The 25,077-nt window shown below is 44.7% G+C and overlaps 1 protein-coding gene across 1 annotated transcript in view; it reads left to right on the plus strand.

Annotated features, from left to right (window-relative positions):
- The window catches only part of kif21b (kinesin family member 21B), a 61,325-nt gene that overhangs the window by 12,693 nt on the left and 23,555 nt on the right, over window positions 1–25,077 (plus strand). Inside the window, exons 2-20 of the mRNA XM_085353173.1 lie at window positions 12,286–12,508; window positions 13,878–14,060; window positions 14,967–15,116; window positions 16,427–16,558; window positions 16,871–17,059; window positions 17,170–17,285; window positions 17,513–17,708; window positions 18,515–18,704; window positions 18,823–18,886; window positions 19,629–19,859; window positions 20,581–20,695; window positions 20,780–20,918; window positions 21,187–21,375; window positions 21,463–21,662; window positions 21,746–21,853; window positions 22,500–22,816; window positions 23,256–23,439; window positions 23,984–24,187; window positions 24,289–24,390. Of these exons, the coding sequence (XP_085209299.1) occupies window positions 12,286–12,508; window positions 13,878–14,060; window positions 14,967–15,116; window positions 16,427–16,558; window positions 16,871–17,059; window positions 17,170–17,285; window positions 17,513–17,708; window positions 18,515–18,704; window positions 18,823–18,886; window positions 19,629–19,859; window positions 20,581–20,695; window positions 20,780–20,918; window positions 21,187–21,375; window positions 21,463–21,662; window positions 21,746–21,853; window positions 22,500–22,816; window positions 23,256–23,439; window positions 23,984–24,187; window positions 24,289–24,390 (3,232 nt within the window). The remainder of the gene's footprint in view (window positions 1–12,285; window positions 12,509–13,877; window positions 14,061–14,966; window positions 15,117–16,426; window positions 16,559–16,870; window positions 17,060–17,169; window positions 17,286–17,512; window positions 17,709–18,514; window positions 18,705–18,822; window positions 18,887–19,628; window positions 19,860–20,580; window positions 20,696–20,779; window positions 20,919–21,186; window positions 21,376–21,462; window positions 21,663–21,745; window positions 21,854–22,499; window positions 22,817–23,255; window positions 23,440–23,983; window positions 24,188–24,288; window positions 24,391–25,077) is intronic.

Consider the following 25,077-nt stretch of genomic DNA (forward strand, 5'->3'; position numbering starts at 1 on the left):
GACAGACCCACCCTAAATCATACAATGCTTTATATTTTCTATTCTACCTGAAGGAACCTAATTTTCTTTTTTTTTTTAAAAAAACAACAACATGTTGTAACAGGTAAGACTTAAAGTTAGAGATTGACACAGGGTCATTTTGTCATAGCGGTGACAGCGGGACATCGTTTTACAACCAAAGGACTCCCCTTCTGTTGGCCATTAGAAGTGTCTTGCAATTAGGACACTGAATTTAGTCATGAATATATGTGACATATTTTTAAATCTAGTAATAAACTGTCTAAAAACCAGCCTTATGTGACTGCTACTGGATCTCTGAGACCCCCATCGATCAACTGATGTGGAAACAAATGGCCTTCCATTGTCATCCTTTCTGTTTTGTTACATTTGTTTTTTCATTTTGACCTTAGCAGCCAGTGGTCTGCTTCCACTCCATCCATTACTGCACCTCAGGGCCTCTCTCGTTTCATCCCACAGTCACTGATATGCCCAGAGCTCCTTAACCCAAAATAGGCCAAAGCAATTTCCTGAGTTCTCAGGGCTTTTCATGTCAAACATGCGACAGTCTTCATGAATCGCCACTTTATCCTCCCTCTCTTGTTCTTCTCATTTTCCCTCTCTCATTCTTCCCTTTTTCCTCTCTGTTTGTTTGAGTCTTAGAAAATAAAAGAGGTTGAGAGGGCGGGGGCGAGATAAATGGTTCAAAGGCTGTGAGACGGCTCCACATCAACAGCTTTTCAGTCGTCAGGTGAACAGCCCGACAAAGGCTCCCGTCACATATTGCCGGGACGCCTTCGGCTTGCAATGACACGCACGCGCCTTTTCATTACAGAATAAAAACAGGAGGAAACGTCATCGCTGTTCACCTACCTGTCAAAAACCCGCACCACACACACCAGACACTTAATCCAGAAGGATGCGTTAACACTTTTATGCATTGGGGATTACACGGTTAAAATATTTAGGACACTTGTTCTTTATATGCACTTTTTATGGCTGTTACTTTACTCATACCTGAAAACACTGATATGTCCGTTTCTGCAGTGTGGCTATACACTCTAACACATGGCTGTGTCAGCTGGGTTAATCCTAATCTGAACTCCGACAATGACGAAGCTCTAATCGGAGTTACGCTACGAGCAAACAGAGCGGAACCAGATGGGGACACAGCGCTCCTTATGTAATCTGTGTAGGGCTGGTTAATCTCTTTCAGGAAGGTTAGGACTGTTCTGCTCTGTAAATAATGTTACCAAAACACAAAGGCTTTTTCAGGATTGATTTCTTTTAAAAACTTTACCAGGTTGGGAACTCAACCCCCACATACTCTGTATGATTAGGTGAAACAGAAGTTAAGTAAGAGGAACTTTGAGGATTCGTCATCAGTAAAATATGACAATACCTGTTGATTCTTTGGTATTTCATGTGATGTCATCATCTCCCGCATGTGAAAATAGGAAGTGTACGGTGCTTTGTTTCATCGCTGTAGCTCGTCAGTAGCACCTGAGTGACTGGAAAAGCATGCAATATTCATTATCATTACGCAACACGAGGTCGAATAATGAAATGACAGGTGTCGTCGCTTTATGCTACTCACAAAAAGGCAAAAATAGAAATGAATGAATAAGTAATGAAGTCACAATAAACAAATAAATAACAGGCTGTGCTGGGCATTAGCTTCTGTTTTCCCGGTTCACCTCACCAATGTCACCGATTCTCTGCTGATGGGTGTGCTCGCATTTATATAGCTTTTTTTTAGACTGCAAGTCACATTTTGAGGATACATTTGTACCGAGCTTTATCTACCTCATGTCCAATTTAAAAGTCACCAATTAACCTACCATGTGTGTCCTTGTGTGGAAGCCAGAGTGCTCTCTAGAAGAAGCACACGGGCACAGGAAGAACATGCAAACTCCTCACAGAAAAGGCCCAGCCAGGATATCCCCTATCAGTTGCACATCCCATGCCCCTATCTGTGGCTCCTCTTAACAAGAGCCTGACACAGGGATTCGGCCTCCTCTGGTTTCCATAACAAGTATAGTCATTTCTTTGTTTTGTTGAGCTAACTAAGCTAATCAAGTTTCTTTGCATGCCCAGCTGGGCACACGGTGCAGTATGCTAATCCATGTGGAGGGCTTGGAGAGTTTGGCAGCAGCTGAAGAAACAGTTTCATGTTCATTTCAAAATCAATTTGATGGACCTCTTTACAAATGGGTGTGCTCGCGTATTATTTTATGGCAAAGTGCTCTTAGGGTTTACGAGAAATCCAGGCTGTGGTGTGTTGTGCGCGTGTGTTTGTGTGGAGACAACACCCAGCTCGCTGACAGCGTGGTGGGGCTGCGGTGCAGTGAAACCAGCAGGGATGCATCCTGAAGCTGCTGCCTACCACCAACAGGCACAGACAGGCTTGGAATTAAATGGAAACACTTCTGAGCACATTCAGTGTTATTTAGGAAAATAATTGAGGATAGCTTTGATGTCATTGTGTAATTGAATGAAAAAATGAGCTGCAACACATCTTCTTTAAGGTTTTAGCGGATATTTTCTCGAATAACTGTCCCAGACTCTCAAAATTCATAGCAGAAACATAGCAAGCTGTTAAACCTTTACTTAAAGAACTATAGAAATACTACTGAAAAGCATGACCCAGATTGTAAACGAGTGGATTTGCAACAAATCCTGCACACAACTACTTCGTAGTCTCAAACTCAGGTCATGCACGGTGAAGGAGAAACAGATGGAGAAACTTTATTGACCAAATGCAGGTTAGCATTAAGAGAGAACACCGTATTTTTTCAGCAATCAACCTGCCTGCCTCATATTCTTTACACCAATAATTCATTGTTAGACAACATTATAAACAGACAGGCTCACTGTTCAGGTGGCTGTAGCCATCATTCATTCAAATGAAATGAGTTGTGTGAAAGAAACGGTAGGAGAGTAAAAATGATGACAGGCTTTACATTTGTCTGTCTGCTGGCTGGTTATTAATGAGGGAAATGACAACAGAGGGATATTAAGCTGCGCCATCTCCCACTCTTTCAGCCACTGTGGGTGGAGAAAAGAGCAGGGAGCATGGCCTCAGTGTGAGGCTAGATTTGTTTTTTAAGTTACAGCTATGAATTTATTCCATTTTCTGCTGCTTATCTGGGTCAGGAGGCAGCTGTCTGAGCCGGTATGCCAAGACTTTCCTCTCCTCAGCCACTTCCTCCAGCTCTGGGAAGACACAGAGGCAGCTGAGAGATGTAACCTCTCCAGTGTGTCTTAGGTTTGTCTCGGGTCCTTCTCTAAGTTGGGCATGCTCGAAACACCTTGTAGGCATCCTGCCCAAACCACCACTCCTTTTGGAGTAAGCTCATTTCCTCCACATGTATCTGCAATCTCAGTCTTTCCATCTCTTTTGTTCCTTTATTTATTTCAGATACTTATTTGTTTTGTCTTCATGGAGACATGTTTGACATTTTAATGTCCTTCTCATTGTTTTTCTTTTTAAATAACATCATCTGTAGCTCACAGTGTACATTACTCCATCTTACTGCTAGCCTTTTTCTCAGTTGCCCTGCAGGCCTGAGCTGTGTGTGAGAAACCAGCTGTCTTAATCGATCAGATTCTTTAAATTGCCAGCTTGATTGACTTCATCTGATATAATAATAGCGGCGGTTAATTGTCCGGAGAGTTCACCGCAATCACACGGGTGTTTTGTCTTCATGCCTCCTTGATGTGGTTTCCATACAGGCATAGAGATGCATAATCCTTTCAAGCTGTTGTTGCCAGTTTACCATCCTTTTTTTCAGTCCTGCTTTGGACTCCTCAAACATTCGAGGGAACCGTTTGTCGTTCTAACTGGTAATACTCCTCTTTGTTGTGCAGGTAGAGCATATATCTGAACCTTTTCGCTCAGTGGTAATGCAGTGGTTTGCATTGTCGCCTTGAATCTGCTTGGCTTTCTGTATCTTCTCCCTGTCCCTGTGTGAGCTCTCTGGGGGTATTTCACTTACTCCCACAGTCCAAAGACATGCTTGTTAGGTTAATTAGTGAATCTTAATGGGTTTTAAGTGTCTATAATTGCCTGTCTCTGTGTGTAGGCTCTGTGATGTACTCTGTACTGTTCCTCTTGGGTTAGGCTCCGACCCCCTTGTGACTCTGAAGTGGATGTGCAGTTAAGTGGATGTGTTGTGCGACTGGAAACTCTGCTGTGTAAAATGACTAAACTGCAAACGCAAAAGTGTGAGGCGTGACCGAGCATTCTGCTGACCTGTGGAAAATACACAGTTGCTTATCTGTGGGTGTTACATATAGGTGCAGATGTGCAGCATGAATGCATTTGGCTTTGCTAAATCTGACACACACACACACACACACACAATACAACATGTTTTCAGTGCATGTGTGCGATCATTAGTGTCTGTCATGTAAGGGAGGAAAGTTAAAAAACAAATAAAGTTGCCATCCTCATCAGTCATCAGACTTAATGAGCTGTTCACAGGTCAGTTTCTCATCTATGTGAGCAACATGATTTTGCAGGGCTCTTCAAATATCACTCTCACTTTATTTAACCTGTTTCTAAAAAACACACCAACCCCTGGGCATCAGGGTCCACCTCACCTGTTGTTCTCTACTTGTTGACACAACCTTTCTTGGACGGCAAAATGACCTTTGAGCCATCTGCCAACACCTAGTGAATGTACTGCGGGTGGGAGGAGGGGGTGTCTTGTGTGTTTGCATTTCAAACATTTGTTACCGCCACACAGGAGAGGGGCATGATTGGTAGAAAGAAAGAAAGCCAGAGGAAGAGGAAGCGAGCGAGTTAGTACAAGTCCACATGGGTGATTAATCTCCCCGGCTATCAGGAGAAAAAAGGAAATGGAAAAAGGCCTTTTTCACTGCTTCTGCCATTCAGTGATTAGTCCAGTTAGTCTGCTGCTTTCTTTGGCAGTGAACTCAGGGAGGGCTCGAAACAGGCCGAGGTGCGAGGATGGACAAGAGCACAGAAACAACACCGCTGTTCATTTGCCGATCAGGAAGTTTAATCTCTCGTATAACAGATGGGGCGATGATGGCGAGGAGCTCTTGGTTATGTAGTTTTTGATAAGAGCATGTTCTCTGGAAAAATGGACAGTTTTCATGAAGAGCAGCTTTCCCGATTGGCTCTGTGCCGAAAACAAGAGACAACGGCGCTCTGAAACACTCGAGTGAATGCGATTAACTCTGCCTCTTTATGTGTGTGCGGTGCCTTTGCTGGAGTGTTTACATTAGGGAAATGAGCCCTTTGGCTATCACATCACCAGTTTGTTCAGACACACACAGACAGACAATACCGCACAAAAAAGCTGCTATTGGCGTGCTGATCTTACTGGTCCTCCCTCCTTGTTGGCAGCAGACTTGGCACTCGCTCCGGGCATTTTCCTACAATTGGGGAGCAGGTTAACAGTCGACTTTGAGGTGATGATTACTGGACGATTGGGCACGATGTGGTATTAGCCTTTGCCATTTGCGATTAACTAGAATGCCATCCCGTTTTGAAGTGGGCACACAAACATATGCTCACACATGCAGACGTAGCACATTAGGAGTCTGGCAGTTTGTGCAGTTCCCAAGGAAACTGTGCCCTCCTAAACTGTGCCAGCTGAGCGAGAGGAAGAAAAAAACAAAGTCACGCTATGACTTGTGTGTCTGTGTGTGCGAGTGCGTGCGTACATATTGAGAGCCTAATAAAAAACTTTCTTAATATTGCCAAGAGATTCAGCATAATAAAAATTTTCCAGTTTTTCTTTAGAAATTATAACTTTATTGAAATATTGTGTAGTACAACTACATTTGCAATCCCACAGGGGCTGATATGCTCTATCGCTACATTATCTACATTTAAGTACATTTATCACAGTGCACTTCTGTAACAGGAAATGTGAATATAATTAAACAAAGACAGCTGGTGTTTGTAGCATATTAAATCTTCATTTATAGTGCAACCTGTCACGGTCGGGCGGATCACACACAGTAATTCGGCGTGCCCGTGTGGCGTGCTGGCTAGACCCAAGCGCGGCGAAGGCTAGCGGTGGGTTTGGAGCAGACACGCAGTTATTCTAGTAATGATCAGTGCACGAAGCGTGGCTTCGGAACTGTCGTTACAGACAGAGAGCGAGCGGAGCCGGGAAGAGAAAAAGGATTGAAAGGGATTGTCACTCACGGTTGCTGAATCAGGCGGAGACTGACACGAAGAGACTGATGTCTGAGCGGCGAACAGGTGGGTGGCGTCTCTCTTTTAACCCCGGCCCCGTGATCAGCTGATCACAGCCGATCACCGGCTGACACAACGATAACATCACACTCAAAGCCTCTTAATCATTTCATTTCAAAAATGCTGTATCAACTTGTGATCTAAGCCTAACAACTAGTTTGAACTAATACTAAAAAGTGTCGCTTGGAAAGAAAAGCGTCTGGACGATGACCTGGATGACTGAGAACCTTCACAGACACTAAGAAGTGTCACAACTTGAGCGATGCATGCGGCAGTTCTCGCTGTGATTTAATGTTTCACTTTTGATGGAATAGGACGCTTCACATTCAGCTGTTGCTGAGTGTAGCTGCTGCTGCTGACAGACACGTAGCTGACGGAGTTGTCACTATGTGCTGTTTTAAAAGCATTTTAAGACATGATAGCAAAAGTAATGAAATGCTGTGCTGTGCAAAAGTCTCGAGCCACTCCCGATTTCTTTATACCTTGTCAGAAACATGGGAAATGGTTGTAGCAATTTATTTAAACATGTGCAAACATATATGGGAAGTACATATGAGGCAAAATGTGTTGCACAGTTCTGCATGGAGGATCAAAATCTGATGGTATTTACTGGTACTTTTAATTTAATCAATTTTGACAAGATTTCCAACACTGGCTGAAATGCAACCCAGCCCATGACAGCGCCTCCACCGTGTTTACAATGATAATGATTTGAACTAGGGCTGCACGATTAATCGTTAGAAAATCGCGATCTCGATTCATACTTATGTGCGATCTCATTTCCAAATGACAACGATTTAAAAACAAAAAACAAAAAAAAAGACGACGACGACGATTGTACCGCATTTTCATCCGGGACGTAATCTGCATGAGAACAAGCGCTCACTCTTCCTGCTCAACAAATGACAAGGGCGGAGCCTTATACCACGTGATGCAGAAGCTGTGCCGTGTGATGCTAAAATTAGCAGGGAAAAAACAACGGAGAGCACGTCAGGGATGACGAGAAAGTGACAGGAGAAAATCCGTCCCGGTCAACCACCCAAACATCAATAACGGGAACCTTATACAGCGCTTCACGTCGAACTCCCGCAGGCACAAAGAAATTACAGAGGCTATTACTTATCACCTGACCAAAGATATGGCTCCCATCAACACTGTGCAAAACGAGGGATTTAGGAAAATGATCAACACCCTAGACAAACGCTACACAGTGCCGTCCCGCAACTATTTTTCTATTGTTGCACCACCTGCTCTATACACGCAGTGTCGAGCAACGGTGGAGATGTCTGTGAAGGTTCTCAGTCATCCAGGTCATCGTAGTCAAAGGAGCTTGCAAAGAAAAGTAAGTTGCTTGAAGACGTTTCACCTCTCATCCAAGAAGCTTCTTCAGTTCTAAGGTCAAATGGTGGAGAGTCCCAGATATAACCTAGTGGGAGTAACCCCCCACAGAGGGACAAAAGGACCCCCTGATGATCCTCTAATCGCCTGAGCCAAGATGTGAAACTGGGTGTGGGTCCCAATCAGCCAGAGTTTCGGGTGTGTTCATTGTGAAACCTGGCCCCACCTTATCATGCGAATCAGGGGGTCATCATCAGGGGGTCCTTTTGTCCCTCTGTGGGGGGTTACTCCCACTAGTTTTATATCTGGGACTTTCCACCATTTGACCTTAGAACTGAAGAAGCTTCTTGGATGAGAGGTGAAACGTCTTCAAGCAACTTAAAGAAGTCCAGACGCTTTTCTTTGCAAGCTCCTTTGACAATGGTGGAGATGGAATTTCAAGCAGTACAACATTTTGCAGCAACCACAAAATGTGAGACATTTGTTGTTTTTATGTTTATTTATTGTTTTTATGTTCAGTCTCAACTGTTACGAAGTTGATGTGCAGTTAATAAGTGCAATAAATATTTATACTGGAAAAGAAAATCGTGAGAGAATCGTGATCTCAATTCTAAGCCAAAAAATCGTGATTCTCATTTTATGCAAAATCGTGCAGCCCTAATTTGAACCCAAAGTTTTATTAAATTTAAAGACCCGTTGCCACTGATTTTCAGTGCAGGTCTTGTGTGATTTGGTGTACCTCACCCTTTTCTTCCTTTATCCTTTCATTAAAAATGTCTTCCTGATAGCCAGCCTTCCACTCAGACCACTCTGAAGAGACCTCAGTGAACAGCAGGGAGTTTAAGTGAAGGGCCCGATGCTTCTTTTGAGTCCTTTTCTAAGTCTTTGCTGGATTTTTCCCTGTTTCTTAATAATGTTCATATAAATAGTGTTTTTTAGGTCTTGCCCAATTTCCTCAAATGTTTTAAGGAAACACTCCACACCATGCAGTGATATGCCAAGTTCATATCTGTCAAACTGTGGCATTTTGTTTATAAATTCAACTAAAGAAAAAGGAAAGAGGTAATTTTAAAAAAAGAAAAAGAACATACAAAGTAATCAGAGGGAGTGAACACAGCTGGGGGAAACAAGGCACAGGTGAACCGAATCTAAATAAACAGACAAGGAGGAAGTAAAATAAAACAGGAAGCAACTAAAGAGAGAAACAACCAACACAGTGTTAGGTGTTTTTAGGCATCGCAGGTTGTTAAGACAGGGCCTTGACAACAAAACACAGAGGAGGCTCAACTAATAACAGAGGAAGTGAACTGAAAAGAGAAGAGCAAATCTAACATGAGTCAGAACTGCGAGAATAAAGCAGGTGTTTTGCAGCTTTGCAGGATTTTATTTGATTTTTTTTAGTCAGTTTATCCTACTGCCAAAAACAAAGTATCACTTCTGGAAAGCTATGAATGTAGTGCTTTTCTCCTTGAAAGTAACAAAAGTTATCTGCCCAGTGAGAATTTGGTCATATTTGAGCAAATTCATCAAACAACCACCGGCGTTTGATTCCTACTCTGTGCAGCAGACCCATTTCAGCTTTGAAACCTACACACAAACACACAAATTGCAGTTTTCAGACCATCTATGTTCTTTTATGTTCTTACATAAGCCAGCATTATGTGCACAAATGAAAAACCATCTCGAGCTGCATCAGCGCGTGTTTTGTCAGTCTAGCACCGATCCATCACCGAGGCAGAAGCATCCCCACGGAGTCTGCCGTACCAACGACGTGCCAACATTTTTTATTTTTGTTTTGCCTGTAAAACTGAATTATGAGAGATGAACGTGTCGTGCTGTCGTTTTGCGGGACTAAATGCATTTCTGAATTTTTAAATCCCACAAATGAAATCTGTGATTCGCTCCTACTGTCACATTTGGGAGGCACTGCTTTTTGATGCGTTCCTTCATAACTTCAAGTGAACCTAAGAAACGTAAATCACGTCGGTTTTCGAAGGCTTTAATTGGAGGAGTGCGATCAGTATTCTAACAGGTCTGCTGCCTCCTTCATGTTGCACTCAGCTTCTCTCTCCAGTCACGCGTCAGTGGAGTTTGCTGTTATCAGCGTTAGATATGGCAGCCGCTTCCACGTTTGCGCGTGCCTCTGTGCGTCCTTGTTGCACGTCCTAATTAGCACTACGGGGTACAATAATTATTGTAATAATAACCGAATTCCCTCAGAGCTTGGGGATAATGAGTTTCTAACTTTGTGTGTCTGCTTGTTTTTGCGTTTGACAGAACTGGGTTTGGTGTTTATGCCATAAAAACACACACACAAAAAAACTGGGGGAGGGTAAGTAATGAAAGCATGATGCTGCATTCAAATTCACCTTTAAATTCATCTGTGTGTGAGGATGCATACGTGGAGGGCAGGCGGGGTGTGTTCTTTCAGGGACTTTATTTACTCCCTGGGGTATCTGACTCATTTTCCTATTAGTGTGCAAAGATGATAAGCGATAAACGCCTCAATTTGCCGCATCAGGAATCCACAATCTGCTCCTCTGTGTTTTTCCTTACCCCTCAGTCTGATTCAGACGTTTAACCGGCACATTGGATGCTAGTTTTAGCCGTTAAATTTCCTTAAATGAGTGTATATCTGAGTCTGGATGTGTGTGTGTGTGTTTGGGTGTTTTCCGGTCAATGTTATGGATCCCTTCTTTTGTTTGCACAGCTGGCTTAAATGCTCATCCAGCTGAGCCTTTAGCTTGTTACCTGAATGTCTCTGTGTGGACTGTTGTTGTTATCTTTCTTTGTGCGCATGGATGTTGTAGTTGTGCGTGCCGGGCGTGTGGAAGTGTTCTCATTTGCGCCTCACAGTGACAACTTTAGGCGTCCAGCTTAAAAAAACAGATGCCTTAAATGATTAAAAGCTAATGAGAATTGTGATAATTCTTTCGTTCTTGGGTTGGGTCTGTCGAATATGTTCACACATGCTCCACGAGACAAAGTCCTGCCAAAGGCATCGAGCGCAAAATGATTATTGAGATCTGACAGCAGGGACAAATCCCGACACGCTCTGCAGAGACGCTCCTACACAGTCGCTCGGTGATAGGTAGAAGTAGAAACTCAGTTATGAATATGTGCTGTAACGATGATGGGGTTAATTAACTTAAATGTCCTTCTTTCTTTTCACTTCTAATATTAAGGCAGTGCACACAGACTGGATGAAATGAATGTAAAGAAGCAAAAAGAAAGTTTTTCTTCTCTTTTCATGACACAGCTGCAGCTCACACGCGCGTTGTGTTGCCGTGAAATCCATCGTGGGGACCGAGTGGGCTCCACTTCATCTTAATAATTGCTTTAAGCAGCGTTCATTGCGAGATCTGCGGTTTTAGATACATTAACCTTCGGGTCAAGGTCACATCCAGTCATAAAAGGAGCTCGCCTGTCTGCAAGCTGCTTTCAGAGTCGCCCTCTTTGTCATAAGGTTATCTAGGCTAACGTGTGCTGCTGTGGACTTCTTCTAATAGCCTTCATTTCTTCCTGGAAGTCTCTCTGCGGGGCCTCGAGGCCTGAAAGATGGCCAGAAAGCTGCCCCTGTGTGCGCAGAAGTGTAACTCTGTGTGTTAGCGGTGGGTGGGGTGCTCGCTTGAGAGCAATGTGTGAAATGAAGATAGTACAGTAAGGTTGTTTTTGAACTGCATGTGTACAACACTTGTTTCCAGAGTCTTAGTGTGTGTGTGTGTGTGGTTTGCGGAGCATCCCGCCGCAGCTGGATGTGGTTGGGGACTTCTCTCGCTTTATACATTATGTGTGTGTCTTTGTTGCTGCATCCCATAGGGAGTCTCTTGTGCAGTCTTGGTGTGTGGGGGTGTTGATTTGCATCCCCTAAAGACTGAGTCGGGTGGGGGGACTTAGCATGTGAAGAGGTGGACCTACTGCTCTGATACTGCTGCCTCATGGCTTTTTCCGCAGCTTAAAGTGATTACCTCCCTACTGTGTCCATATTGTACCTCTGAAAGCACAAGATTAACAGGGCGCCTGGAAAATCATCTGTTTTATGTACTTGCATTATGCAAGAGCAACATTTCTGTGTGGTGTTTTCTCACGATTAATCAGCACTGCAGCACTGTCACGTCCTTAAAGGCTCCATCTTAATTAAACAGCGGTCTCGCTTGTCTGGGTTTCTGCTCTTCTGCCGGCAAGGAAGTGAAAATGTTCCTAAACTTAAATTCTCGGCCCTCGAGCTGTCAGCGAGTTTGTAAGATGTTCTGGAGCTGCGGCTGCGGCCTTTCAGGCTCATCTAATCATGGATTATTTTGAAGCTGGGATCTCAGGTAAAAGCAATTAACTGCAGTGAACTACCTGTCAGGAAGGAAAACCCAGCAGAGTCTTTAGATGAAGGATTAACAGCCACTGTGGTGATGGCTTTAAGAGCTTGTATGATGTGCCAACATCAGTGGTCCTGCTCTTAGAACAGTTCACTTTATGCCCACTTTGTGCGCTCTCATATTCTCACTGTTCTTTGTTTCCAGTGCACTGTGTGGGATCAGAATCTCATGCTTTATCTGCACGATGCATTAAAGCATTAAAATCATTCAGGCTCTGCAACAATCAGCGGCCTGTCTTGCTGAGTTGCCTGACAGCCGTCATTTTCCTTTTTTAAATCGATGTAACAGTTTCATAAATGTACTAACGATTTCTCTCTTTGCCTTTCTGTTGTCGTCTCTCAGGATTCGCCCTCAGATGGCCAAAGAGAAGATAGAAGGCTGCCACGTTTGCACGTTGGTCACACCCGGAGAACCTCAAGTCCTCCTGGGAAAGGACAAGGCCTTCACCTATGACTTTGTGTTCGACATTGACTCAGAGCAGCCCCACATCTACCAGAACTGCGTGTACAAGCTCATCGAGGGCTGCTTCGAGGGCTACAACGCCACCGTGTTCGCTTACGGTCAGGTATGACACGGGTGCTTGGATTCCGTTAAGGAAATCTGAAATAAACTGAGGTGCACGCAGCCAGGTTGTCTTTATGAGCTTTATTTTCCTTCACAAAGGGGTCAAACAGCAGTGCAGACAGCATGACAGCAGTCTGCATGCTGTCTGACAAAGAGGGAGACTAGAATATTTATAGAGATGAGTTATCTCTCTGCCACGGCCGCAGAATGCTGTTAGAAGACTGTAATAAAAGATAACTCGTACATCAAGATGTTGTGATGCTTCTGAAATATTACACTGAGACTGAATAAGACTATCGAGTCTTCCATTCAGTAAGACCCGAAGCAGGAGAAGCTCAGAAATGTACAATTACATTAGAGGTGTTTTTTAAATGAATAATTCACAGAGAGTTTGAAGGTCTTTCTTATTTACCTCTTATTTTGTAATTTAGTCACTATTTTATTTAAATATGAAAAAGTAAAATCAAACAAACTATTAGTTTTCCCATTAAGGATTTTATTCAAACATTGGGCATTTTTAGGGAAACATCGGTCGAACTGCAAAGTAAATGTAGCAGGCAAAATGTGTAAGTAATGAGCGGTAGGTTTCAAAGTCAGACACCATGGTAGTCGCCGATTTTCTCTGCATCCTCCTTTACCTTGACGTAGCGCCACCTTGCCCAGTTTGCTATCCCTGTTCCAGGTTCTTTGGTTTGCATAACCAAAGATGTTCGACCAACCTCAGGGCGAGATCCTCTTCTGAGAAGCAGCTGAACGATACTGAGGACTGCTCCAACAGCCGGCAACCTGGCCTCATGTCACTCAGGGAAAACCTGAGGGAAGGGCCAGGGTAGTGTCGGAGCTTTCAAAATAAGAGCAAGGCAACTGAATCCTAGTGAACTGATCACGGATGCACAAAAAAATAAATAAATCATCACTTAATGGCTTTTATATTATTTTGTTTTGTGAGATTCCAAACTAAGGATGAGGCTGGCCACCTTTATGTGTCTGTGCGTCTAGTACTTACAAAAAGACATGTTGCAGTTCATGCGTGGGCTCTGTTACCCTTCACATATAATTAAAGTCCTGGACAGACATGACTTGCATGAATTAAAGGGTCTTTCAAGTCATTCGGCGTTACATATGTTTCATATCAAATATAAGTGAGCGAGAGCAGCAACGCTTGGTGAATTGTTGCAGCTGACATAATAGATAAAAGAACAACAAAGCAGAAACGTGCACATGTCTGTACACACACCCGTGCAGCGAGCATAGCCATGCACATTGACTCACGGTTTACTGATTTTAATTAACTACAGTGAATGTGTGTGAAACCTTGTTTCTGTAGATAAACAAGGAATGTGATAAATCACTGGTGAATCATTTTACAGACGGGCTCAGGGAAGACGTACACCATGGGGACGGGTTTCGATGTAAGCCTGAGCCCACAGGAGCAGGGCATAATCCCGCGGGCTGTTCATCAGCTGTTTGAGGGAATCCAGGCCAGGAGGATGCGCGCCCAGGAGGCCGGCACCCAGCCACCGGACTTTAAAGTCAGCGCCCAGTTCCTGGAGGTAGGCAGCGCTCACATTGTTACTCTATTTGACACTCATACAATGCTGTATTGATATTCCTAAGTGCGCGTGTGCGTTTTTGTGTATGCTGGTCCATATTAACTCCAACCAGATGGGACAAAATGGGGGAGACGACAAGATCATACCCGCTTCTGTAAACAGGAAGTGACAACCTGAAGACAGATGAGCGTGAATGTCTGCTCGTGCATTGTGGGTCCTGATTAATGCTGTCCATTACCTCTGACATTATTCCTCATCACTGTGCGGGAGAAGATGGATAAGTGCAAGGAATGGGAGGAAGGAGGGACGCTTGCGTAGGAGAAATTAGATAATATACGAGTAATTATTTCCTCTGGGGGCTTCTGGCAGGCAAATGTTTGGGTTTTATTTAGGGGACATTACTACTGCATGTGTGTGTTTGTGTATGTGTGGGGGAGAGAGAGAACTGAACAGCGTAATAATAAATTACAATGTAATAGAAATTCAAATTTCAAAATAAAATCGTTTTCTGTCCATTTTTCTTTTCCTTCTTTTGTCTGCGTTCCTGCTTCTCGCTATTAGTGTCTTTTCTGTGGGCTTTCAGGTCAAAAGGTTATCTTCGTTGATGGTTAACAGATGGGCGAGTGTGTATGTGTGTGTGTTTAGCACTAGGTGGGAGCAGCTGAGCTTTCAGCTGACCTCTTTGACCCTTGTCCTCAAAGGTTTCTGAGCTGTCATCACGTTGACCTCTGTGGCTGCAGAGCTGTGTGGAAATACGAAACTAGAAATCAGTTTAACGGAACGGAATAGTTCAGTTTTAAGAGGCGCGCAATCATTTTCAGCAGAGGCGCTCATCCTTGCACTGAGCGTGTACGAATTGTACGATGTGCGATAGGCCTTAATGTGTGCTTGTTCTGCTCCTTGCAGCTGTACAATGAAGAGATCTTGGACTTGTTCGATGGAACCAGAGATCCAGAGAGTCGCGGTAGGAAGTCCGCCATAAAGATCCACGAGGACGCCAGTGGCAGCATCTACACCACGGGAGTCACTTCCAGATTGGTGCACTCAGAGGACGAGGTGGGTCTGTGAGTGTAGAGATGTGATTGGTGACGTTATCACATTTTTGCCAACATCTACAGCTCAGATCAGAAATGAGAAACAAAATATGTGAGCATAAGGCTATAAGTAGACCGAAACCATCCCAGCATAATACCTCCCACAGCATAGCAGAGCAGCCGGATCCCCTTACAGATCAGCATCTATCTGAGTATCAGTATTTACCAACAGTGATTAAACCTTTTAATAATTCCTTCATTAAGTGTATATTTTAAAAATGTTCAGATTATCGTGCAAAATCCTGAACAAAATAACAACTTTTTACACTTCGGTGGTTGATATAACAACTTTAAATGAACCAGAAAGTCCAGAAGACAAGTCTCCCATGACTGTACAGTGACGAGCGATATTACATCGGAAAGTATTCACTGTGAAGACACGAATTAGCTCTGACTGGGATGAGGGGAAGCATGGGAGTGTGAACTGCCAAGAACCATCTGGTGGTCCGTCTTCATAAACAACAAAGAGGTCAGAGATAACAGCGGAGACTGGGCTCTATTTTGCTGCACTGACCGACGTCAATTTTTAAACCCGTGGGGCTATTTATGTATGAAGTTTAGCTTCCTTCTTGAGAGGCTGGCTTGTTTACGGTCACATATGAGAAATGTGTCACAGCTGACGAGAAAGGAAACCGCAGAGCACTGACAGTGAGGAGGAAGAAGGATACGAAAGGCCCATTAGGACACGAGGAATCTTTGGTCACAAGATACACAGAAAAAAGGTGTTCGTTTAGGGGAAGAGCTACACTGAAACACTGACTTGGACAAGGCGGTTGTGGTTGTGGTTACTCAGTTTTTTCTAAAGGTGGGAAAGAGAAAGAATGATGTCAGCAAGTGTTAAAAGACGCAGAGAGAAAGAGGAAGAAAGGCTGAATTTGGGGTCGTTTATCTGCATTAAAGTCAGACAGCTGAGAGACGGGAGGGTGCTCCTGTGGGAGGGAAGAAGAAGACAGGAAAAAAAGAAGAGGAAGACAGGATGGAGGCAGGTTATGATAAAGAGTGAGGGGAGGGCAGCTGAGAGGGCAGGGAAAGGAAAAGTAAAGGTTAATGAAATGCTAGCGCTTAAGCGAGCGGTGATGACAAGAACATCTCTGTGGGAAATGCTGAACTCTTCCAGGAAGCTGAGAGTGTCTTCTTAAAACAATACGTGATCATACTCATGGGTACTTAAACAGAAACTCAGTCTGCATGCGTAAGTCAGGAGGTTTCTTACTTTCCAATAAAAGTAACCAAATGTCATGTATAATGTGTTTGTGTGTGTGTGTGCTGCAGCTGCTTCAGTGCCTGAAACTCGGCGCTCTGTCCCGCACCACTGCCAGCACTCAGATGAACGCCCAGAGCTCCCGCTCGCACGCCATCTTCACCATCCACCTCTGTCAGATGCGAGTCTGTCAGCAGCAAATGGTGAGTTTGGAATGGGTGGTGGAAAGAAGGAGAGAGACAAAAGAGGTATTTAGAGTTATTACAACTTTGCCATCATCAGGTTATATGAAAACCTGTCGGCTGTTAGCCGGAGGAGACGGAAAACGATAAGCTATTAGGAAACGTGTGACTTTTAGGAAGAGTAAAAAGAAAAGTCACATATGATGACGCGCAGAGAGAGTGGAAGTGAAACATAAATAATTCAGCATCGTTCAGAGTGATTAAATGATTGCTAGTTTAAAGTAAAAAACAGTAACTCAGCAACCTGCTTCCCTGTGTTTGTTGGTTTCTTAGCAGAACGGTGGAGGAGGGCAGAATGGAGAGCTGAACGGTGGTGTGGAGTCTGGCCCGATCTCCCAGCCAGAGTATGAGACACTGATGGCCAAGTTTCACTTCGTGGACCTGGCTGGCTCCGAGAGGCTGAAACGCACAGGCGCTACAGGAGACAGAGCCCGCGAGGGAATCTCTATTAATTGTGGACTTGTAAGTCAGGCAGGGATCGCCAGTGTAAGATTGTAAATCTGTATACAAAAGAAATAACTGTGCATGCTTAGATCACATCTTCTTCTTGTGTGTCTTTGCACCTCTGCTAGCTGGCTCTGGGAAATGTGATCAGTGCTTTAGGCGATCAGACCAAGAAGGGCGGACACGTCCCATACCGAGACTCCAAACTTACCCGACTGCTTCAGGACTCGCTGGGAGGGAACAGGTATAAGCACATACAGACACACACATATGAAGAAGTTGTATTTGTGAGAAAAAGATGTAATATTCAGAAGAATCTACATTTTGGTGACACAAAAGGGAGTTTTTTTTGGAGCTGAAGTGATTGGTCAGTTACTTAATCAGGTTATTTCCACAACAACGTGTAACAACCATGACAACCAAATCGTATGCACATTTACCGACGGCCTCCGTGTTTTCTTTTTCCCTCAGTCGTACGGTCATGATCGCCTGCGTCAGCCCGTCAGACCGGGACTTCATGGAGACGCTGAACACGCTGAAGTACGCCAATCGCGCCCGAAACATCAAGAACAAGGTGATGGTGAACCAAGACAAGACGAGCCAGCAGATCAGCGCCCTGCGCGCCGAGATAGCCCGACTTCAGATGGAGCTGATGGAGTACAAGGCGGTGAGCGATGGGGGGGGGGCGGGATGAGCCCAGAGGAAGAGCAATAGGATGTAGCTGCATGCTGGTGATGTAGTTAGTGAGGGGGTATGTGCGGGGCAAAGATGGATGAAACTGAGAATAGTGTGTAAGCAGAAGAAGACAGAGTAATGGAGTAAGGGAGAATGATATCAGACGCTAAGTAATAAAAGGAGAGGCCGTGCTTGCTGCAGATATATCAAATTAAAGATCATTACTGGAACACACACATCACTTGTCAGCATTTTACAGTGTAATGTAAGGACAAATTGATGTTTCAGCTTGAGTGTAAACTCCACGAAGGATAATATGAGAACTGTGAGGAGAAATGGGGAGAGAAAGACGGGCCACTTTCATCAGTTTTGACCTCTGGGGCCGTAAGAAACAAGTGATCGTTTAGCTCTGTTGTTGCGTTATTATGTGACTAAAAGGCTTACAACACTCACAGGGATGTGACTGTGCTGAGGGATGGCAAGCTGACCTCGATGTGGTAATAAGGGATGCGATGTGACTTGAGTGTGGAAGTAATGAAGTGGAGTTAATGGCTGCGAGCAGCGGTTAACAGTGACTCTCTGTTGGAAACAACGGGATTTTTTCAGCGTTAATCACTGAAAACGCAACAATACATCGCTGTAGAGCCACGGTCATTGTAAATAACAGCACTCTGTTTGGTTCAGCGTGGCGTATTTGTATGAGCGTAAATTTAGGTTGAGTTTGTTTTTTCACGTCTGCCCTTTGACCCTTGGACGCCAAAGCATTTGTTGACCGTGCCAACCGTCTGCTCTGTGCAGGGGAAGCGTGTAGCCTGTGAGGAAGGGTCAGAGGGCTACAGTGACCTGTACCAGGAGAACACCATGTTGCAGAGAGAAAATGACACCCTGCGTCTCAGGGTGAAAGCAATGCAGGAGACCATCGACCACCTCAACTCACGCGTAACACATCTGCTGGCCAATGAGGTCAGCACTCTGCTCGCCAAGTCAAGTACGTGAGAGATCCTTAATCGGACGAGCTCTGCCTCTGCAATGACGATGTTTGTTTGTTTTTTAAAATTAACTGCATTTTCCGTGATCTGAGTGCGTTTTTACTTTTCATCATCCAGGCGAGGGCAACGAGGAGATCGGGACTCTAATACAGAACTATATCCGAGAGGTTGAAGAACTCAGGTAAGAGCCTGAGTATCGTTATGTGGTCACTCAAACCAGTAACAGACTAACAGCGATTGGTATTTACTGTGATAACTGTGATATTTTAAGTAAGCTGCTTATCCCCAAATCACAATTGTGTCTTTCCTGTAGTTCTGTTTATCCATCTAGATTCTTTGAAGATGCCTCTTTGATTAAATATAACGGAACTAAATCTTTTCCATGAGCAGCTTTTGTGAACTGAACCGCAGCCTCAGCTTCTCCACAGGCTTTGAGCTGACTATAGTAAGGTGCCTACAGTTAGACTTTTCTGTAGCTGCATCACGTTCTTACACACCTGGAGGGACCCACTTCTTACAGAAACCCACTTAGTTCGGCTGAGTCATTCAGTGTGGTGCAGTTCAGCTTCAGTTCAGTTGTTTCTCCTCTTCTCTCTGCAAGCTGTGAGCGCCCGCTGGGCTGGTCTATTAAAGTCAGCGACAGTACGCAAGTGTGTCACTACAGTTTGGAGCTTAATATGAGAGCGATAGTCAAATTACATACTACATGTACGTGTGACATCAATATTTATTTTAACTGTTTTTCGCAGCTTTTTGACTTCCCACAGCAGGGAAAAGTGTACTAATTAAGGGGTTTATTGTGGGACACTTATGTGTGATTATCTATTTAGTTTTCCCTTCTGTATTTCTTATTGCTGTAGTAATAAAATTCATGAATGAAACCTCTGTCGCCTCTTTCTGTCCCTCTCTTCCACCTTTGCCAGAACCAAACTTCTCGAGAGCGAGTCCATGAACGAGTCGTTACGGCGACAAGTGGGCCGGCTCTCCTCCCGTTCCCCGTTCCCCACCTCCACTCTCAGCCCCGCCCCCGGTCACCCCCCGGGTTCTTCGCCTGCTCCCATGTCTATGGAGGCGGAGATGACGGACGTGCTACGCCGGGCCAAGCTGGATATCGAGAGACTGAAGAAGAAAGAGAGGAGGCAGAGGAGGATGAGGTGAGGAGCAGAGGACATGTAGACCTCCAAACATTGTTTTATGCAAATATAATATCTAATGGCTCAATTTACGCCTCATATGAACCTCTTCAGATTTTAAAAGCTGGTTTAAAGGGAAGGTGATGGTTGTGAAATATTTCCTGACCATTTATTTTCTCCCTTCCTCATTACTTTTCTCTTTAAGCCCCACATCACAAGTAAATTAGGACTTGCGGGCTGCCAGCTTCTGAAAAGAGTTGGTATGCTGCCAATGCTGAGCTGTAACGCTGGCTTGGACACAGAAAGGTCTTAGTCAGTCGGCTACTGGGTCACAAGAGAGAAGAGTACACAGCCTAACAGGCTAATTGAGGCCTAATGGCAGTGAAATGGAGGAAGATGGGAATTTAGAGCTGGGATGGCTGATAAGTTTGTAGAAGAGGGAGCAAAGGAGATAATAAAACTGGCACTAAAACTCAAGAGCTAAAGGGGCAATGATGGTAGACAAGGTGAAGAAGAGTTTGCTTAATGACTTTTGTTGGTTGATTTTGCAGTAAGCATATTACTTGGCAAGACTCCCAGAGCACAATAAGGGATGTCAGAGTGTGCACGATCTTAGTTACACTCAGGGGAGTGGTTCTGCGCGGCAAAAACCATCTGGTATAGCGCTGAAGGTGATGTGATTTTTGTGGAGAATCCCATGCCTGACAGTACCTGGGTTGACACGCGTGCTCTTCTCCTTCAGCCCAGAGTTGGAGAAAGGTCTGAAGAAACGAGTAAAGCTGCACACTCAGGAGAACGGGCAGGGCGGGGAGAACGGGCAGGGCGGAGAGATCGATTCAGATGAGAATTACACCGAGGTAAGACCCGCACGAGTCGGCACTCGCGAGCTTTAAAGTGACCGTAACGAGTCTGATCGTTTGTGCGTTTCTCCGCGTGCGCAGGACATCATGTCTCCACTGCAGGAGGAGAATGGCTGCGATGACGAGGAGGGGGAGGACGAAGAGGAGGGTAGGGAGGAAGAGGATGACTTTGACAGTGATGAGAGCCTGGTGGATTCGGACTCAGACTCGGAAGAGAAAGGTGTGGCCCTGACAGATGCTGTTATGAAATGACACCACTGTTTTCACTCTTTCTCCCTGTTTATCAGCTGTTCTTTCTGTCAGGACATCATCTGCTGTGAGAGATGATTTACAGTAAAGATAAAGATGTTTTTAGTGTAAAAAGAGCAGAAATGAATTTGCATCTAGATGGAAATTTTTTTACATATTTCTTAATATACAGTTGTATATGAAACACACACACAAATGGTGCAATTTGGTTTACAACCTCAAAACTCCTCAACCTGCAGCCAACTTCCAGGCGGACCTGGCAGACCTGACCTGCGAGATTGAGATCAAGCAGAAGCTGATAGATGAGCTGGAGAACAGCCAGCGGAGGCTGCTGATGCTAAAGCTGCAGTACGAGGAGAAGCTCATCCTGCTGCAAAACAAGATCAGAGACACGCAGCTGGAGAGAGACCGCGTGCTACAGAACCTCAGTGAGTTTAGTTAAGTTGCTCCGTGAGTGCAAAGTGTCACGCGAGGTGTCGGCTACGGCTCGTTAACGTTGTTACACGGTTGTGCAGTGACCATGGAGAACTACACGGAGGAGAAGGCCAACCGGATCAAGCAGGAGTACGAAAAACGCCTCAAGGAGATGAATCGCGACCTGCTTAAGCTACAGACGGCACAGAAGGAGCACGCACGCCTCCTCAAGAACCAGGGGAGGTATGAACGGGAGCTGAAGAAGCTCCAGGGCGAGGTCAACGAGATGAAGAAGGCCAAGGTAAGAAGGGGCTGCTGGAAGTCTGTGTGGAGGAAAGAAGGGAAGGATGCTGTGCGATCACCAGTGTTTTCTGCCATTTTCAGGTGGCGCTGATGAAGCAGATGAAGGAGGAGCAGCAGAGGAGGAGGATGGTAGAGGCGAAGAGAAACCGTGAGATAGCCCAGCTAAAGAAGGAGCAGCGCCGGCAAGAGGTTAGCAGCATATGACCTCTTGTGCGTGTGTTTTATATTTAGGATTGCATATGTGATTTTTCAGGTTAGCAGCAGAATTATTTGGGATTTATTGGGAGATTTAGCACAAGCACAGATATAACATCTATAAAAACGAGGTTAAACTATGTTGCTATCACTGTCATCGTGGCAGAACTTTAAGTGTTATCTGCTGTATCCAAAGAATTAAATGTAGGTGAATCTGTATGCACAATGCATATGGATGTAAATGTAGAGTCAGAGCCCCATCTGTAGGCTGGCACACTGAAAACTTGAGTGCTGGATTATGTAAATACTGAACACGTACTTCTGGTATTATTCTGTGTTTTTAAGATTAGTGCATCCTCTGCAAGCATTAACTTCCATCTTTTTTTGGCTTCCCTGGAGAAGAGGGCTCGTTAATGAGCATGAAAAGCCTTTGCGCTGTCATACCGTGGGCAGCATTCATAATCCTTTTATTTCGATTTTCATCTTAAGTCTTAAAATCCCTTCATGATCAACACTTTGCAAACCTGTTGTGTGACGAGTAATCCCATTCAGCTGAGGGATCTCAAAGGCAACTGAAAAGCATTTTCTTTTTAAAAAGTGATGAATATTATAAAAAAGGTTGTGTTTTTTTCTCCATCAGTACCAGATTCGTGCGCTGGAGTCTCAGAAGCGGCAGCAGGAGCTGGTGCTGCGCAGGAAGACTCAGGAGGTGACCGCCCTGCGGCGCCTGGCCAAACCTATGTCAGATCGAGTGGCTGGACGAGTGGCCCGCTGGAACCAGACTCCCCCGGTTACGGACTCTGGAGCTGAGTTATCAGCGAGCACCACGGCGAGCAGCTCTGAGCCCGAGACTGCGAGGACCGTAAGCGGACTGGTGCGGCAGTGGAACAACAAGAACAGCGTGTACGGATATCTGGGAGAGAGCGAAGGCAGCATGGACGGAACACGCGTCATCGGGTAAGACGACGAGATGCTATGATACTGTCCTTGGACTGAGCTGAATAAAATTATAATTAAAAAAAAAAAGCTCAGGTAGCACCACCCAGGGTCCAGACGCTGGTGGTGGTGATAATGGAGATGGAGGCTTGGATGAAGACACTTGCATGAGGCGGAGACAGGGCGGAGGTGGGTCGCACAGAGGAGTCTGAAAGATGAGCGGTGCAGAGTGTGCAGAGCGGAGGGCGATCGGTTTAAAGAAGGCGGGCAGAAAGATTGAGTTTTATAGTGTGAGGAAGTGATGTAATGATTAGACTAGCAACCCAACACCTGGGGAAGCAGACAGATCAGTCAATACAGATTTTAATATAATACATGACACAACTTTATTGCTGCTTATTGTGAGTCGATGACATTTTATTTATCCAGTATTTGCCACCTGTTTTTGGTCCATCACCAGCAGTAGAAAGAAGTTGCCGCGTAAGCCAGCCGGCCTGGGCAACAGTGGAGCTGCAGGCAGAACCAGCAGCATTTCAAAGTCTGCACGTCAGAAGTGGCAAGCTCTCGAGCGTCGAATCACGGACATCGTCATGCAGAGAATGACCATTGCAAACATGGAAGCCGACATGGATCGCCTTATCAAGGTAGGAATGGCACGCTAGGGCTAAAATGTTGTCACCGGGGTTACGCGTGGTTTGATGGATGTAGTTTCTTTCTACCACGAGACTGACTTAAGGTTTTGGATTATAAATTCTCAAACGTACAGCACATCGCTGTGGTTATTGAAGGGTTGAGAGCAGTTGAGCATCAGGGGTTGCATCAGCAACTTTTTTGACGTTGACTTCTGTAGTCGGTTAACAACTGAAACTGAGTGTGAGGCGCTTCCTTCCTCCTTTCCCTCGCAGATGAAGAAATGTTAAAATGTGGGAGGGAGGGCGGCCTTTTTCACAGATACGGCTTGGCACGCAGCTTTTTGCAGCTGCTGTCTTTGAATCATCGAATTTAAAACTCTGTCAGGTTTTTCTCCGAGTTTAGATGCGTCAGAATGCGTCTGTTCAGTTTGTGCCTCAGATAACCAGAGAACATTAAGATTCCGAATGTAGAAATGACTTCTGTAGATGTTAAATATAACTATGAATTTTAATTTTTAATATCACCGTGTGGTGATTTGTGCTTTTGCTGAGTCAGAAGCGAGAAGAGCTGACGGCCCAACAGGAAGCGCTCTCACATAAGAGAGAGGTGCTGATGGCGGACGGGGAGGGGCCAGAAGCTGAGGACCGCCTCCTTCAGGAAATTAACGAGGATATTGAGGTGCTGAACGCCAATATAGACTACATCAACGACAGCTTGTCTGACTGCCAGGCCACCATTGTACAGATAGAGGAGACCAAGGTATGAAGACGCAAACCCATGCACAGGTATTTAGACCTGCATGCCAGCAATGAGGAGAGTCGGGCCTTTAGTAACATTCATGTTTGTGTGTTTTCCTGCAGGATGAGCTGGACTCAGTGGACACCTCAGTGGTGATCAGTTCATGCTCCTTGTCTGAAGCACGCCACCTGCTGGATCACTTCCTAAAGGCTTCCATAGACAAGGTAAATGATCATACATGGGGATTTTCAAAACCGTCAAGTTTAAAGGAAGAAAAGAACTTCTGTAGGCTTAAATGTGTAGCTTTAAGAAGATTTAAGTAAGTAAGAGTCAGAAGATGTATCACAGCATAATGTTAGAGTCAGGTGTGGATCCATGAAATGATGGTTTCAGTGCCATCTAGTGGTGTTTCTCTGTATCCCACTACATTATTGTGTTGCGTTTCTGGATTGAGAGTAGGGGTGGGTTTTTATAATCGATTCATCGATTAAAATCGATTCTGGCTTGGATAACGTAAAATCGATTCATTAAAATCCTGAATCAATTTTTTAATATAAATTTATTTTGCCCAAAATGCCAGAATCTCTGGTGAAACCTCACAAAATTTCAAGAACCACCAAACAGTTAAGACAGTAAATGAGAGCAGGTACACGGATTCTGCACATAGACTTAAACACACAGCGCGACCCGCGGATCAGAATCAGTGAGATGTCGTCTTTCTCACAGTCGGGGCTGAAAGCCGACAGCTCGCTGATTCTGATCTGTCGGCGGGTCTGCGCTTTGTGTTCACGCCCTTTATGCGCCGATTCTAAAGCTGTTAGTTTGATCTCTCTCCAAACAATATTGACCAAACCAGCAGCAAAAGAAGATCCAAACGCTTCACATAAACATCGTCATGAATTCACTCAGAC

Source organism: Diplotaxodon limnothrissa, linkage group LG5, assembly GCF_057381915.1.
Source record: "Diplotaxodon limnothrissa isolate DT_005_m linkage group LG5, D_limnothrissa_male_GT1.1, whole genome shotgun sequence".
Lineage (NCBI taxonomy): Eukaryota > Metazoa > Chordata > Actinopteri > Cichliformes > Cichlidae > Diplotaxodon > Diplotaxodon limnothrissa.